This window comes from Mustela nigripes, chromosome 13, assembly GCF_022355385.1.
Source record: "Mustela nigripes isolate SB6536 chromosome 13, MUSNIG.SB6536, whole genome shotgun sequence".
Lineage (NCBI taxonomy): Eukaryota > Metazoa > Chordata > Mammalia > Carnivora > Mustelidae > Mustela > Mustela nigripes.
The window spans coordinates 131,717,196-131,734,786 of NC_081569.1; the positions used below are offsets into that span (position 1 = coordinate 131,717,196).

Genomic DNA, 17,591 nt, shown 5'->3' on the forward strand with positions numbered 1-17,591 from the left:
CTGATAAATAAATAAAATCTAAAAAATAAAATAAAATAAAATAAAAAAAGAAAAGATTTAACCTTGCTTGGGTGCCTGGCTGGTTCTGTCAGTGGAGTATGTGACTCTTGATCTTGGGTTATGGATTAAGCCCGTCACTGGGTATATAGAATACTTGGGGAAAAAAATGTTTTTTTTTTAAATAAAATAAAAGATTTAACCTTAGAAGATGTTAATAAATAACTTCCTATAAACTCATTTTACTTTCTTCTTTGAGGGTAATAATTCAATTTCGGATTTTATCTCTAGTCAACTTACTTCTTTATTAAGGTTTTAAAGAGTCTTTTTCAGTAGTTCAAACTAGCATTTTATTAATTTTCAGATATCTAAATCATACTACTGAGTTTTACTCTCATAAAAGATGCTAAGCGGATGAGCACGGGGTGTCATATGGAGGTGTTGAGTCACTAAATTGTACACCTGAAACTAATATTACACTGTATGTTAACTAACTGGAATTTAAATAAAAACTTTTAAAAAGGTGTGCGGGGAGTGGCGCCTGGGTGGCTCAGTCGATTAAGCGTCTGCCTTTGGCTCAGGTCCGATTCGGTCCTGGAATCAGCGAGCCCTGTGTCAGTCTCCTTGCTTAGCAAGGGACTGCTTCTCCCTCTCCCCTGCCTGCTGCTCCCCCTGCTTGTGTGTGTGTGCGTTCTCTGTCACATAAATAACTAAAATCTTAAAAAAAGACCAAACTTTAAAGAAAGGGGGGAAATGATGCCTAACAATCTCATTATAACATCTATGAGCAAATGTGACTGTCAGAATTCTTTTGTTATTGGGAGGAGAATTCTTTTTATGGCAGGTTTATTCTAACATAAATTTTCTTTTTAAAGATTTTATTTATCTGACAGAGATCACAAGTAGGCAGAGAAGCAGGCAGAAAGAGAGGAAGGGAAACAGGCTCCCTGCCAAGCAGAGAGCCCAATGTGGGGCTTGATCCCAAGTCCCTGGAATCACGACCCAAGCTGAAAGCAGAGGCTTTAACCCACTGAGCCACCCAGGCGCCCCCTAACATAAAATTTTTTTAAATTATAGTAACTCATTTTAAGAGTTTGGAAAACCAGCAGGAAAAGAGCATTACCCATAATCTTACCAGAAATGTGCTTTTATTTTTTTTATTTTTTATTTTTTTATTTATTTGACAGAGATCACAAGTAGGCAGAGAAGCAGGCAGAGAGAGAGGAGGAAGCAGGTTCCCCGCCGAGCAGAGAGCCCGATGCGGGGCTCGATCCCAGGACCCTGAGATCATGACCCGAGCTGAAGGCAGAGGCTTTAACCCACTGAGCCACCTTTATTTATTTTTAAAGCTTTTTAAAATGGAGCCTTTTAAATCTTTCAAGTTGCCATAGTTCAGTTCATTTCCACACTAAGCTACAGGAAATAGGCTGGTCAAAGAGACTTGGTTTGTCAAACTTGCCAGGCCAGTTGTGGTTTAACGAAAGCTGAAAATGAAGAATCTCATAGAACAGTATATGGTAGGAAGTTTTTTTTTTTTTTTTTAATTAAAATACAGTTGACGTGTATTTGTTTCAAAAGTACAAGATAGTGATTTTATAATTAATTACATTATGAGACATTCACTATTGATAAGTGTACTTACCATCTATAACCATACAAAGTTACTACAATATGATTATAGAGAGTTTTTAACCAGTATAGTTTCCCATAAATTTTGAGACTTTCTTAGCCTTCCCCTCATGTATCGTTTAATGGTCCGGGATAAAAAGAATAGCAGTTATCAAGAGGTGTTTCCATTAAACATATTTGTACAAAAGTAGGTAGATGGAAGGATTTTTAGCTCTGAATTTGAATTTATAAATCATGGCTAGGAGGACTGCTTCCTCACTTTCCTACGTTGTTTCCTGAACCCGACCAGCCGGTCACTTCTCTATTTCTGCGTCACCATTTAATGAGAGGAGTGTCTGCACAAGTGTTCACAATAGGGAACGGATAAACCCGAGTCTGTTACAGAACTGTTACTGTTTAGCCCATTGTAAGCTTTTCCCCTTAAAGCAGGGAAAAACCCTGAAAACCTGAAACAACTTTTTCCAAGCTAGCTCCGTTAAATTGCTCACCATTGTTTGGAGAGCCAAGAAGGTACTCAGCTTTTTAGGAAGTACTATATACAGGTTCATTAGTGCATTTGGCCATACCAAACAAATACTTGATTAACCAAGTAATTACACAGCACTTAACACTTGAAAAAGATGTTATAATTTTAATATATTTGAAAACTCCATGAGCTAAGTGATCTGTATTTACATTTTATGAGGAACTGATCGAATACAGAGATACGAAATGTTCTTAGGCTACCCTATTAGGTCTCTTTAAAGCCAACATACTGGAAAAATTCAATTCAGTCTACCTCCTGTAAGTGTTTCTCCTGTGTGTTTACAACTCCTACAAAACACTTCATTTGTGGTCTCCAGATATGTAGAGCTTTTTTTTTTTTTCCTGATACCAAGCAATTTTTTGTGACATCAGCTAGTTTTCCCACAATTTAACTCTGTTCTGACACTGTCTTCCTAGAGAGAGTCTGAGCCCATGGGTTAAAGGCTCAGTCCCATAAGACTGCTCTCACCCTACTTTAGATGCCAGTCAGAAGTTATAGGTCCCCAGGTTACCTACAGCTTCTGTCCAGTTTGGCTACAAATTGGAGGCCCCCACAACCTCTTCTTCAGGTTTAATTTGCTAGAGCAGTTCACAAAACTTAGGGAAATACTTATGTTTACTAGTTTATTTAAAATATGTGATAACAGAAACAGAACAGCCAGAGCAAGAGCTACATAGGGTGAGGTCTGGGAGGATTCCAAGCACAGGAGTTTCTGTCCCTGTGGAGAGGGAGTATGACACTCTCCTGGTACGATGTGTTTGCCAACTTGGAAGCTCTCTGAACCTTGTACTGTTGGGGTTTTGTTGAGGCTTCCTCACATAGGCATGGCCAATTATAAATTCCATTTCTAGCCCCTCTCCCTCTCTGAAGGCTGGAGTATGAGGTGGGGCCAAAAAACCCAAGCCTTTAATCATGGCTTGTTCTGTTCTGATGACCAGTGCTTATCTAGGAGCCTACCCAGAGTGGTCTCATCCAACAAAAGATGTTCCTAGTGCTCTTATCACTTGGGAATTTACAAGGGTTTTAGGAGCTCTGTGTCAGGAATGGAGTCAAAGGCCAAATATTAGAACAAGGGAGGCTCACAGTGCTCTTCTCACTTGGGAAATTAGGAAATTATAAGGTTTTCAGAAGCTTTGTGCCCAGAACCAGGGGCAGAGACCAAGATATATTTCCCACTATCTCACAGCTGTTCGCTTATATGTACACAGAGCTTTATGATATGCTTTGATCTACTTTGTAATCTTGCCACTCATAACCACTCAATGAATTAAACAGGAGAGTTCATGAAACTACATTTTACAAATGAATAAACAGGCTCCGAGAGGTCACCCAGTTAGTAGTAACGGGCAGCGTCTACCCCGAAACCAAGTTTTTGGTTTTTTGGTGCCGTTTTTCACCTACTCCATATTGATGTTCTATCATTCAGAAGTACACCCAGTAGCTCAAGGACCTGAATGCTTCCCACAAACATGTTTTGTATGCCCTGAGCACAGTTTATAAATTTGAATTAGTTGCCAAAATTTCAAATACTAGGTCTGCGTTGGTGGTATAGTGGTGAGCATAGCTGCCTTCCAAAATTTCAAATACTGAAAGTTTTCACATAAAAGTAGAATATCTATCTTAAGAATTAGAAGACCTGGCAAAATGGAATGCTTTCTATGTGGCAACAGTGGCTTCCGCTGAGTAGCCACTGTACCCTTCAGTTGCCTGTTTGCCACAGTCCCTCCAACCCCCTGTTGTCCTTACCTCAGCCTGATTCACTCATTTTGTTACCGGCTCTTAATCCTGTAGGCATTGGAGTTTGTGAATTCTTCTCTGAGCTATTATGTCACGTAGAGGAGGGGGGCACTTTAACTCTAAAAAAATCACTAGGGGCACCTGGGTGGCTCAGTGGGTTGAGGCCTCTGCCTTCCGCTCAGGTCATGATCTCAGGGTCCCGGGATCGAGCCCCACATCGGACTCTCTGCTCAGCAGGGAGCCTGCTTCCCTTCCTCTCTTTCAGCCTGCCTCTCTCCCTGCTTGTGATCTCTCTCTGTCAAATAAATAAATAAAATATTAAAAATAAATAAATAAATAAATAAATAAATAAATCACTAAAAATATATCTGTCCTAGCAGATCCTGTTAATGTACTGCCAAATATATTTTTCTCATGTTCTTACACTTTTTCAGTTGTCAAATGGCATAATTAGAAATGGTTGTGTTTTACAGGATGCATGGTTGAAAAGTAATGTGTGGTTATAGTGTTTTTACCTAATTCTAAAGAGTAAACATTGTGTGATATTTAGGACTGCTCTTAAATACGCGTACTCACATCTACGTTCTGTTTTATATGTCCCAGATTTTCTTCTCTGTAACAAATCATACTTTGTGCTTACCTTCATTCTGGATCCTTTTCTTTAAAGTGAGGGAATGGGGCACCAGGATGGTTCAGTCACTTAAGCATCTGACTCTTGAACTCAGCTCAGATCTTGATCTCAGGATTGTGAGCTTGAGCTCCACATTAGGCTCCTTGTTTAGCACAGAGTCCGCTTGAGATTCTCTCTCTCTTCCCCATACCCTCCCACTCATGTGCTCTCTTGGGCAATCTCTCAAATAAATAAATCTTTTAAAACCTGAAAAATAAAAAACAGTGGTTCTCAAGCTCAAGTCATAGTGTCTCAAGCAAACTAGGGACTGTGCTAGGCTATCCAGATATAAGGAGGAGCAAGGCAATCTTCATTTTTTTTTAAAAAACTCATTTACTGTCCCATTTTTAGATAAACTGTTTGACACTTCCTCCTTTTTCCTTAAGTTTCCAGAATTTTTTTACTCTGTTCTCTCTTTTGGCTGACGACCTTGCTTCCTACTTCACTGAAAAAATAGAATCAATCAGAAGAAAACTCTTGCATGTGCTGCCACCACATCTGTCTATATCCATGCCCGTATGCTCTGTTTTCCCTCGTGTGCAAGGGATGAACTGTCTGTGCTCCCAGCCGAGGCCAACTTCTCCACTAGACTCTTCTTATTCCAGCTCCTCCTCACTCCAGCAATGCCCCGTACACACTTTTTCCATTTCAGTTTTTCTTTTTATGGTGAATCAAAACAGATCCTCTTTAAAAAAAAAAAAAAGTTTCTTGGTGCCTCAGTTTCTGCCCTCCCTTCCCTGTTAAACCTATTTAATCAGGCTTTTACCTGCACCACTCCACCAAAGCTATTCTTACTAAGTTTTCTTCTGTATCATTATTCTAGGGATCCTACTGCCTCCTTACCTGACCTGTTCACAGATTTGTAATAGTCCATTCCTCTCCTGCTATGAAACACTGTTCATTTGGAGTTCAGAGATCATGGTCTTGGTTTTCCCTCATACTGCTGCCTACTTCCCAGTCTGTGGACTCTTCTCTACCTACATGTCTCCCTTGATGATGTCATCCAGTGTCATGGATTTAAATCCCATCGCTATACTGATAACTGAAACTTCATCAGGCATCTTCTCTGACCTCCATCGTGGTATTTCCGTCACAGAAGCAGTATAGCATAGGTGTTAGGGGCTTAGACTCTAGGGAGTCAGGTGCTTGCATTTATTTAATCTTGGCTCAGCTACCTACTTTTCCCCACCTATTAAAAAAAGGATAATAGCTTAAAAAAAGGATAATACTAATACCAACTGCATGTGATTATTGTGAATATTAAATAAGTAAATATAAGCAAAGTGTGCAAAGTAGCCTGTCATAGCGGCTCAGTGTTAGGTATTGTTATCGTCATCATCATTAAACACTTTACATCGGGCAACTCACACTCACATGTCAAAAAACAAATTCCTAATCTGTCCCTTCCAAACTACTCTCCCCAGTCTTCCCCATCTCAGTATAGAGCAACTCTGTACCTGTGCTCTAGCCGAAAATCCTGGATCTAATTTTGACTCCTTTGTGTTATACCCTGTATCCAAATCCCATCAATAGCTCCTGTCTCACTGCTGCCACACTGTTGCCCTGGTCCAAGCCAGCTTCTCCTCTCATCTGAGTCACTGCAGTGGTGTTCTACTTCCCCTGCTTTCATTGTTGTCCCCCTACCATCTGTTCTCAAGATATCAGCCCGAGTGATCTTTTTAAGACAGAGGGCTGATTATATTGCTCCACTGCCCCAGATCCTCCATTAGCTTCCTGCCCTACTCAGAATAAAAGCCAGAGCCGTTGGATCCTATAGACCATTGCACATGAATTCCCTCTGTCTCTTTTCCTAGCTTCTGCTCTCACTTCGTCAGTTGCAGCCACACTAGCCTCCTTGCTATTCCTTGAGCACACTAAGTATGCTTCTGCTCTTTGCACTTGCTGTAACCAGTAGTCTGGAGCACACGTCATCCAGTTACATGCCCAGCTCACTTCATCTCTTTCCATTCTTTGTTCAAAAGCCCCATTCTCAGTGGGGCATTCACTGAGAATGAAACATTCACTGAGAACCCTATTTTAAATTCCAAATACCACCTTCCTCCATATATACACACTCAGTATTCCTCTTCTCTGCCTTATTTTTCTCTGATAGGGCTTATCAATATTTGTCATACCATACAGTTTACTTACTCATCTCTTTCTTTACTGAAACATAGGCTCTCTTAAGATTGAAATCTTCAAAACAAACAAACGAACAAATACATATTTTTTAAAAAAATTGAAATCTTCACCTGTTTTCACTGCTGAATCTTCAGTGCCTAAAATGATATGAGTTTCATAGTAGCTACTCCAAAATATTTGGGTTAGGGGATCAACAAATGAATGAATGACAGATGCACTGCTTTCAAGTTCACCCGGTAGTGGGAGGAACCAGACAGGTAAAGAAATGCTTATCAAATCATGTGACAAGAACAGGTATTACCGAAGCAGCGAAGAATGAATGTGAGAGGTTATGATGAAGGCTTCTAGGAGGAGGTAACACCTAAGGCTGAGACACAAAGCAGTGACTTCTAGTTAAACTAAATTAGAGGAGACCTGCATTTTAGGCAAAGGAACAGCATTCACAGGACCACTGGGATGAGAGAAAAATATGCGCCTACTCATTCATTCATTCAGACTAGGGATACATAGAAAAAAATCAGAAGATATGACCTCTAACTTTTGGGTATGATTGACCAAGAGGTTCGGGGAACCCTTCATTGTGAGGAGGGGTATGACAAATTTGGTTGTGGACAGGTTGAACTTGAGAAACCTGTGGAATTTTCATGTCTACTATTATGTAAATTTGAAATACGAACTTTATATTAGAATAATCCCTGGGTTCCCCTCTCCCCTCAATTAGAAGTGATGCAGCAAATTGGAAGAGCTGGATTACCTCCAGAAATCATTCCTTTGCTGTTTGCTTAATCTTTCATGCCATTTGCTACCATCCTTATTTTCTTCCTGAAAGCCTTTCAAGTCTCCTCTTACTTAGAGTGCAGGAAATATAGTGTATCTTAGTGTCCCAGATTAAAGGGTTACTGTAGTGTTAACGAAGCGGCCGCTAGAGATAATGCCAGTTGCAAATACTGGCGAATTTGTGTTTCTTTCCCTTTGCTGCTTTGTTCTTTAGGGAGTATTCACTGTATCTGGGAATTATAAAACAAAATTTGTTCCTTACACGATTCTGCTCAGAAATTCAAATATCAACTGATAGACTTTAAGGTCCTGTTGAGATTAAAAAAGAAAGGAAGGCAAATTTCCTGTGAAAGAAAAGAAGCTTCTGTTCATTTATTATGGGGCACACCGTCTCATGTTGCCTGTTAGTGTGTTGTTATCTCTTTACTCTGTAGTGACTGGGTTATCTCTGTGTGTGGGTGTGACAGAAAGACCAGTGATTCTTTACACATTGGGTACACTTGAAAATCATTTTGGTTTGTACAGAAAGAACTTTGCACCATAGAATGGCAGATCACTATTGCTCAGAAAGAGCAACTTGCTTGCCTCTCCTGCCCATATTGGTCTGTTTGCTGCAGTTGCTTCTTAACATTTCAGAGTTATGCCATTCTATGCTTCCTATGTGTCTTTATAGCATTTCTTGCTTAGGTTTAAGCATTAGAACAGCTGCTTAACCTTTTGCTCTTATCTATCTTATGCCCAGCAGAATTATCTTGCCCTCAAATATCACTTCTATTTATGTTAATTGCACATTCGTATCTCATTGGTGATCTTGGGACTTACAGAACTTTGGAGTTGAAAAGCACTGAGATCTAGTTGTGGTTTATTTATTTTTTTTATTTATTTTCATAAATTAAAGGAGGGGAGGAGGAGGGGCAAAGGGAGGGAGAGAGAGAAAGAAGCTTAAGCAGACTCCATGCCCAGCACAGAGCTGAGGCAGGGCTCCATCTCACAACCCTGAGATGATGACCTGAGCTGAAATCAAGGAGGCACCTAACCAACTGAGCCACCCAGGAGCCCCCTGAGTTGCAGTTTAAAACATTAGATAGCATATAAGCACATTTGTTTAAAGAAAGGAGGAGGAGAAGGAGAAGGGTAAAGAGGAAGAAAAACACAAGAGACGGAAAGAAGAAGGACCGAGGGAAGGAAGAAAAAGAATAATTCAGGGGCATAATTCCAAATGGGTCTGTTGTTTCAATATAATAAATTGTCTTTCCAAAAAAATTTAATTAATATTCACTTTCCAGGGATTTGAAGATTTACGTCTAAGATTGGCAAACTATGGCCCACTGTTTTTGTAACTAAAGCTTTACTGGAACAAAGCTATTTCCATTTGTTTATATATTGTCTGTCTGCTTTTGTGCTACAATGGCAGAGTTGAGTAGTTGTAACATAGACTTATAACTTGCAAATGTTTGACATCTGGTCCCTCATAGAAAAAGCTCTTCCAATTTCTGATTTAAGCAGGATCTACTTTAAAAAACAAAAACAAAACTCTGGGGATAGGTAGGTAGATTAGATTCTTTATTGTAATTAATTATTTCAATTGCCTTTTATTGTGAATACCTTTTATACTTAAGGGAAAGTGATCTTTCAGTGTACTGAGCTAAAGTTACTGTTCCTGTGTCATTTTTGCAACCATTTTGTGTTCTTCACTGGTGTGTTCATTTGAAGATTAGCTGTGCATTTCTCTTACTTGCAAGTACAAATTTACTAATTCAGCAATTTGTAATAGATCCACTACCTGCTATCATTTTCTCCAGAGTCAGAGCCTGATTGAATTCTATATTAGTTTTTGTCTGCCCAAAATAAAAGATGTTTATGGAAGATGTTAATTTTAAAATTCTAAGTTGGATATATAGAAAGTTGAGTGGTTACTAGCTCAGTTATATTGGACATTTATCCTCTTTCACTCATAGGTTAGCCTGATCCTTTTCAGATTCTACCAGTTTAAATTCGAAGTTACTGAAGTTCTGTCCATGTTAAATCTGTCTTCTTTCCTTGAAGAATAAGTGGTTTCCTTTTTGTTGTAAAACTGTGTTTTTCATAATTAACTAGGACTAGTGTGAATTCTACCTATAACCGAAAAATTACTTTCTTTTTTTAAAGATTTTATTTATTTATTTTACAGTGAGAGAGATCACAAGTAGGCAGAGGCAGGTAGAGATGGGGGGGAAGCAGGCTTCTTGCTGAGCAGAGAGCCCGCTGAGGGGCTCGATCCAAGGACCCTGAGATCATGACCTGAGCAGAAGGCAGAGGCTTAACCTACTGAGCCACCCACACACCCCAACCATGAAATTACTTCTAAAATACAAAGTGTTGGCGCAGCCATTAAGCGTCTGCCTTTGGCTCAGGGGAGGATCCCAGGGTCCTGGGATCAAGCCCCCCATTGGGCTCCCTGCTTCTCTCTCTCACAATCCCCTTGGATGTGTTCCCTCTCTTGCTGTCTCTCTGTCAAATAAATCTTTTTTTTTTTTTAAAGTGTTGGAACAAGTGATGAAATAATTCTTCACGTCTCACATCTACATTACCCTAGCTACTACATTTCATTAGTTTCTGAAGTATTATGTAGTCTTTTTTTGTAAAGAGGTATTTGTGTCACTAATATGTACCTAAATCCTATATTTCATACTTACTCTGGGTTAGCTTTATATTTCAGTCTTTTTGTTAGCTTCAACTTATTTCCTAAGATATTGGCTTAAATAGACAGTTCTAAGGTAAACAAAGGCAAAAACTTTCATCTTCTATGACTTATCATTTTCTGAAAAGTGTTTAAGAACCTCAGTTGATGTGATTGGAATGAAAAACTGTAAAGGGCACAAACAGGAAGGGGCATTGCTACTGTAGAATTTGTATGATGAAGTCTGAATTGAATTTAACTGCAGGTATCTTTGAGTGTTAATATCTCAATACCTGTTGGAAGTAAGTGTATTGTGGCCAACTATTGTGACATCTAAGAATCAGCCCCCAAAGTGGGAACAAAAGCAAGAAGAATTCACATTATCTGTTTTCTTCCCCCAGTTAGAAAATCAAAGGCCATGAAATATGACAAATACAATGCCTCAGTGGTACATTAGTACAACACCATAAAATTTATTATGTAGATATACCTCAAAAAGCAAAGATGTTTTCATAACTATATAATTGGACCAAGAAGATGTCCGTTTGGCTATATATGGTAAGGAGACTGAATGAGGAACACTGCCATTCAGAAATGACCTTTGAAGTGCACTTGGCTGGCTCAGTCAGGTGAGCCTGCAACTCTTGATCTTGGGGTCATGAGTTGAGCCCCACATTAGATGTAGACATTACTAAATAAAAGCTTTTAAAATGAATCAATAATCAAATAACTCCCCCCCCCCAATTTTCATTCTCCCAATCTGGAATTAGTTCTGTCCATTCCCTCAGATGCTGAACTCTGCAGGCAGCAATTGCACAATGAATAGATTGATGAAGTTGCGAATTTCAGTTCCTTACCAGGATTTTCAGTGCTATTTGGCAGTCTTCTGTGTCACTGATCAACTGTCCTGTATCCCCTACAATAGATATTTGGCAAATATATTCCTTCAAGAAATATTTCTTAAACTCCTGTGCTGTGCAGGCATTGTTCTAAGCTCCGAGGATCCAGCAGTGAACAATAAAGGTGGAAAACCCGGCCATCATGGAGGTTCCCTTGTAGCAAAATACTCAGTGCTGCATAGGAGTTGGTTAAATATGGGCAGTTGCTCTTGGCGGTGGGGTAACTACGGCCCCAATTTGTCTGAAACAGTATAACACCTGTTTCTGGGTTTTAATAGTACCCCCTTTCACTTCCAGAGGGTCCAGTTTGGACAGGACATTATATGACACCCCGGTTCTAAACCTTTTACTTGTATCAACTTCTTTTATTCTCATAATAATCCCATGAGGTATGTGAAATTAACATCATTACATAGGTGTTGAAATTGAAGCTTAGAGAAGTAATGTGCCCATGGTCATACTAGTAAGTGGCTGAACCAGAATTCAAACCGAGACAACAGTCTGGTTCCAGAATTGATGCTCTGAGTTACTATGCTCTGCTGCCTCTATACTGCTCTCATAGTGTCGACCATCTCACTGTGCCTGTCGACCGTCCTCTCCCCAGTGGGGTAAAGCAGGTAATCTCTCCTTTGCAGATGAATTTATGTCTCCAGAGTGAACTTCCTCAACTTCCACTCCTGTACAAATCTGTGTCATTTTACTCAGCATCACTCTCTATCACTCCGTTTCACAGAAGGGACGTCCCTCTTCCTGTCTGAAGCGTGGAGTCTAGCCCCATCCCGTCCCGTCCCGCCTCCTAGAGGACTTGCTCCTTCTCAGACCTGCAGTCTCCCTTCTCTACTGGCTTTTCTCACTCATCCTGTAAGCATGAGCTGTTCTTACTCAAAGTGTGTCTTTCAAGAAGCTTCACTTTGTTGGGAGAAGTTTTTAAAAGTTTTTTAAAGTTACTATTGATGATAAATGGCTACCAGTTCCTTATTGCCCTCTTTCAATTTCAAGTACTGAATGTATCTCTGATCCTTTTACCAGTCCTACAGATACTTTACAGATGAAGCAATGGAAGCCCAGAGGGCCCCACAACTTGCTTAGCTTATGAACAGTGGCACCGAATTCAGACTGCTTATCTTACACCAAAGCCCATTCTGTCTCTAGTATATCATGCTAGTTTATCATAATTCTTAAAGATCTCCCTTGATCCTCTGTCTCCCATTGCCCTATGGCTCTTCTTTTTGTAGAAAAACTTATTTTTTATCGTAATTTTTTTCACTTAGTGACTTATTTAATAAATAGTCCACCTTTCAATATTCGCTCTTAACACTTCCATAGGTTTGGAAGAAAGCAAATTCATGCCCGTGAAGTAGTAGTGAGTCTCAAAGTGATAACCTAAGACTTGTCAGTAGCTTCTCCTATCTTCATTGTCCTTGAGGAGGTAATGGGACAATATGAGCCTTTTGATTCTTAAAGTTCCTGAAATGACCTGCATATTCTTTAATATTCAACTGTACTAAATAGGTTTTTTGAAGGAGTGTGTGAAGAAGTTACCGCCGCGCCTCATCTTGAATAGTACTTCCTATGTCATTTTCATTTTCAACACCAGTAGGATATGGTGCTCTTCCTAAAAGAAACTGATCCCATTTGAGAATATACTCTTTTGATGCCCAGTGAAGAGTCTCAAGAGAAACCACCTCTGGTGGTGGAATCGGGTCAGTCTGGGTCTGGAAACACTTCTCTCCTGCTTCTATATCCTTTAAAAGACTAAGGTACCTTTTAATCTAGTCTCAGATGTTTGCATCTGAGATGCCTTTTCCTTGTTTTCATCTACAGATTTATTCTCCGTTTGTCAAAGTAATAATCTTTATGATACTGTTTCTTCATGTCTTTTTGAAAGGAGAATTTCTGAACCAAATAAGGAAGTCATCTTCAGTCAAAGCTGCCTTAAAAGCTTTCTTGACTCAGAACCCTGGACCATTACAGATAAAGATCAAGGGAAATGTGGCACACCTGGCTGGCTCTGTCGGTGGAGGATGCAACTCTTGATCTCGGGGTTGTGGGTTTTGAGCCCCACATTGGGTATAGAGATTACTTAAAAATAAAATCTTAAAAGAAAATCAAGTGAAGTGCTTTGAAGGCTCAGAGTCTGAAGGCAAATCATCTGGTTGGGTGCAAAAGCCAAAGGTGACTGTCCTAGCCCCACTTGGACCTGTTCTGTAAAGGTACCCACTACTATGTGGCTGCTGGGTCCCAGCACCTTTTTATAACTTTTTTTTTCAACTTTTAAATTATGTTTCGTTGAAGTATAGCGGACACACAGTGTTAATGAGTTTCAGGTATGCATCACAGCAGTTCAGCGAATCTCTACGTTAAGCTGCACTCACCACAGGCACAGCTACAGTCTGTTACTGCGCTGTTACAGTACCACTGACTGTATTCCCTGCGCTGCACCTTTTATCCTGTGACTCATTCCATAACCAAAGCCTGTATCTCCCACTTCTGTTTACCCGTTTTGTCCAGGCCCTCCTCCTCTTCCCCTCTGTTGATCATCATTTGTTTTCTGTATTTATGGATCTGTTTCTGCCATTTGTTTTGTTTTTGAAATTCCACATACAAGGAAATCATATAGTATTTGTCTTTATCTGACTTATTTCACTTAGCAGAATACCCTGTAGGTCTATCCATGTTGTCACAAATAACAAGACCTTGTTTTTTGTGGCAAAGTAACATTCCATTGTGTGTGTGTATCTTACCTCTTCTTTATCCATTCATCTGTTGATGGACACGGGCTGCTTCCATGTCATGGCTATTACATATAATGCTGTAATAAACATGGGGGTACATGTATCTTTTCAAATTAGTGTTTTCATTTTCTTTGGGTAAATACCCTGTATGGAATTGCTGGATCTTACAATAGTTCTATTCTTAATTTTTTTAAATTAATTAATTTATTTATTTGACAGAGATCACTAGCAGGCAGAGAGGCAGGCAGAGGGGTGGGAGGGAGGCAGGCAGAGGGGTGGGAGGGAAGCAGGCTCCCTGCCGAGCAGAGAACCCGATGAAGGGCTCGATCCCAGGACCCTGGGATCATGACCTGAGCTGAACACAGGCTTTAACCCACTGAGCCACTCAGGCGGCCCTATTCTTAATTTTTTGAGGAACTGCTGTGCTACTTTTCACAGTGGCTGCACCAGTTTACATTCCCACCAACAGAGCATGAGCGTTCCTTTTTCTCTACCTCCTCTGCAACACTTGTTACTTTTTGTCTTTTTGATTCTAGCCATTTTGACAGGTCTAAGGTGATATCTCATTGTGGTTTTGATTTGCATCTCCCTGATAATTAGTGATGTGGATCATCTTTTTATGTCTTTTGGCCATCTGTACGTCTTCTTTAGAAAAGTGTCTTTTCAAGTCCTCAGCTCATTTCTAATCAGATTATTTGTTTTTTTTCGTGTTGAGTTGTATAAATTCTTTTCATGTATTTTGGATATTAACCCCTTATCAGATATATCATTTGCACATATCTTCTCCCATTCAGTAGGTTGCCCTTTCATTATGTTGATGGTTTCTTTTGCTGCCCAAAAGCTTAGGAAAGCTTTTTTAAAGAGAGTAATATTTACAGACACTTTTTGCCTTTTAGTTTTCAACTTATCCTAGTCTGACTTACACTTCTGTTTTAGTCTGGATCTCCAGAGAAACAGAACCACCGTTTCTCTCTTTGTGCGCGCATGCGTGTATGTGTGTGTGTATACACATACACACATATGTATATGTATACATTTAGGTATCTGTCTATACATATAGAGAGAGGGAGGGACTTAAGAATTGGCTCATGCAATTATTGGGGCTGGCAAGTCTGAAATCTGTAAGGCCAGCCAGCAGTCTAGAAGCTCAGGCAAAATTTCTATGTCAGAGACTTGAGGCAGAATTTCTTCTTAGGAAAACCTGCTTTTAACCCTTAAAGTCTTCAACAGATTGGACAAAGCGCACCCATGATATCATGGGTAATCTCCTTGATCTAAAGTCAACTGATTGTAAATGTTAATCACATCTACAAAATATATTCAAAGCAACAGCTAGACTGCTGTTTGACAAAAATAAGCAAAAACCTGTGCAATCATAGCCTAGCCAATTTGACACATAAAATTAACCATTACAAGCTTTATCACTCTACCACATCTTCATTGTTAAATCCAGTGAGCACATTGTACATCTTTTCTTGCTTGATCGCTTTGAAACATTTGACATTTTGGACCCCCACTACTTCTTGAAACCCTTCTCCCTTAGTTTCAATAACCCTAGTCTCTCCATTCTCCTGTCTTTCTGGTTTTTCCTTTTCTAATATTTCAAAGACTCGTCTTCTTTGTTATTTGTTGATAATCTCTCCTGCCCTTGGTCTTCTTACTACTCCCATGATTGGTGTTTCCCAAAACTAAAATTCCATCTGAGAATTCTCTGCTGAACTTCGGATCTATGTATCCAATTACTTGTTACACATCTCTGCCTGGATATTGCATAGGCATTCCAAACTTTGCTTATCTAAAACCGAACTCTTATTCATCCCCCCTCAAACCTACTTTTGCATTTCTTCTGTTCTCTTAGTTGTAGTGCTTTCTTTACCTAATTACCCAAGCCAGGAATCGGAGAGGCATTTTCTGACTTCTCCCTTGTGTTTTCCATTTAAAACTCTCTCATATCTATCCTTTTCTCAATGAAGAGAGCTTAACCCTCATTTTCTATCATCTCAAACCATATTGTGGGCGTTCTGCCTCCTGTCAGTCTTTTTCCAGTCCATCTACACTGCTGCCACAGTGATATGCATTTAAAAATTCGTTTAGTAGCTCCTAATTGCCAAAAAAATTTAGAATTCTTCAGTAAGCATACATAGCCTCCGTGACTAGCCTTTCCTACTCTTTATCTGCCACTGCTCCTTATTCACCCATCCTACTCTCGAGTCATAGTGAAGTATTATGGGGTGCAGATTTGCCACGTTGCTTGCTTCCATGTCCTATGCTGCTGCCGCTGCTGCTGCCTATCATATCCTCTACCTGTCACTTCCCTACCCCCCCACTCCTACCTTGGGCATCTAGAAAAATTATTTCAGTACTTACTTTGATCTTCTCCTTTGAATAACCTTCCTGATTCCACAGTTAGATTTGACCATGCCTCCTTTCTGACATCATACATTGTTTGCAGCTCTACTATAACACTTACTACTGTATTGTTTATTTTTTGTTTATGAAAGTGTTGCCTTTCAGTGGACAGTTTTCACTGCTTGGCATGTAATAGGCTCTTATCAAATGCCTGGTGATGGTGGAGATGATGAGCCTGGAGGGGAGTACACAGTTCATTTAAACAAATATGGAGGAATGCTGGGCTTGGACACATGCAGAGGAAAGTGGTAGATACTTCTTTATCCCCTTCTGTCCCTTCTACAGGCTGCTGCTGCAGTTTTACTACCAGATTCCTTTTGATTTATATTTTTTATAATCTGATACCTATTCTTAGCCTTTATTTTGCTTTCGTTTTATTTTGCTTGTATCCTTAAAGCAGTTGAAGAGACAGGAAGCTGTTAAATTACTATTACGAAGTCCCACTCTCCCATTTTCATTCCATCACAGGAGAAAGCGTACATCTTACTCTCACATGATTCTTGCGTGCCAAAAGAAGTTTTTTCTCAGCCAGTAAGAATTCATGTAATAATATTAGTATTTTTTAAAGTTTTTTAATCCTTCTATGTCCCCAAAATGTCTCCATGCATTTAATATCAAATTAAAAAGTAAATGAGTTCTGTGTTAATCCTGACGGAAGAAATAATGGTCTTTAAAGATTGTTAAAGGAATAATGAAGACTTCTTGGGTGTTTAACATGAAAATTTCAGATGACCGCGGGTTCTGCTGTATACATTATGAGTCAAAGGATAGGTCAGCATCTCAGTTTAGACCTGTGTATTACTTTTTACAGTAAATACGTTTGTAGAAGCTACTTGTGGTGTAACTCCTTATGTATTTAATATTTATCTGACTCTTGGTTTTCTTGGTTGACTTTTTAAAGGGGTGAAGAATCTACTTATGAATTCTTTGCCCTTTATGGAATGTGATATCTTGGTTTTGAGTCCACCTGTCTTTCCCCTTTACTTAATTTTATCTTATTGTTTTGCTTTGTGTTTCTAAAATAATGGCTTTAGCTTGTTTTTTCCTGAATGTTTCTGCAGTTTGGTTTGAGTATCTGGCTTTGGGCACCCCTCCTGAACTTGGACTCCATCTGTACTTGTGACTTTTGGAAGGCAGAAGTCAATGTTTTCTATGGAAGATGACCTTTTTTTTTTAATGTTACGTATGTTTGTGTCTCCCCCCACCCTTCCTTTTTGCTTTCTCTTTAAAAGACTGGAAAGAAAGCAGTTAAGGCAGTCCTGTGGGTATCAGCAGATGGACTGAGAGTTGTGGATGAGAAAACTAAGGTAAACATTTTATAAGTGTGAATGTTACTGTCCATTTTTTTTAATCCCTAATGATCAAATATAATGCTGTTAAGCTGCTATAGTCACTCTGTATCCTTCCACTT

General features: G+C 39.5%; 1 protein-coding gene and 1 pseudogene across 8 annotated transcripts in view; one reads left to right on the forward strand and one right to left on the reverse strand.

Moving 5' to 3' along the window:
* Positions 1-17,591, forward strand: part of NUMB (NUMB endocytic adaptor protein) — a 189,381-nt gene that overhangs the window by 153,712 nt on the left and 18,078 nt on the right. For all 8 annotated transcript variants that reach the window (XM_059373800.1, XM_059373807.1, XM_059373803.1 and 5 more), the window contains one exon: positions 17,413-17,487. In XM_059373800.1, the coding sequence (XP_059229783.1) occupies positions 17,413-17,487 (75 nt within the window). The remainder of the gene's footprint in view (positions 1-17,412; positions 17,488-17,591) is intronic.
* Positions 12,420-13,171, reverse strand: LOC131998904 (centrosomal protein 15 kDa-like; annotated as a pseudogene).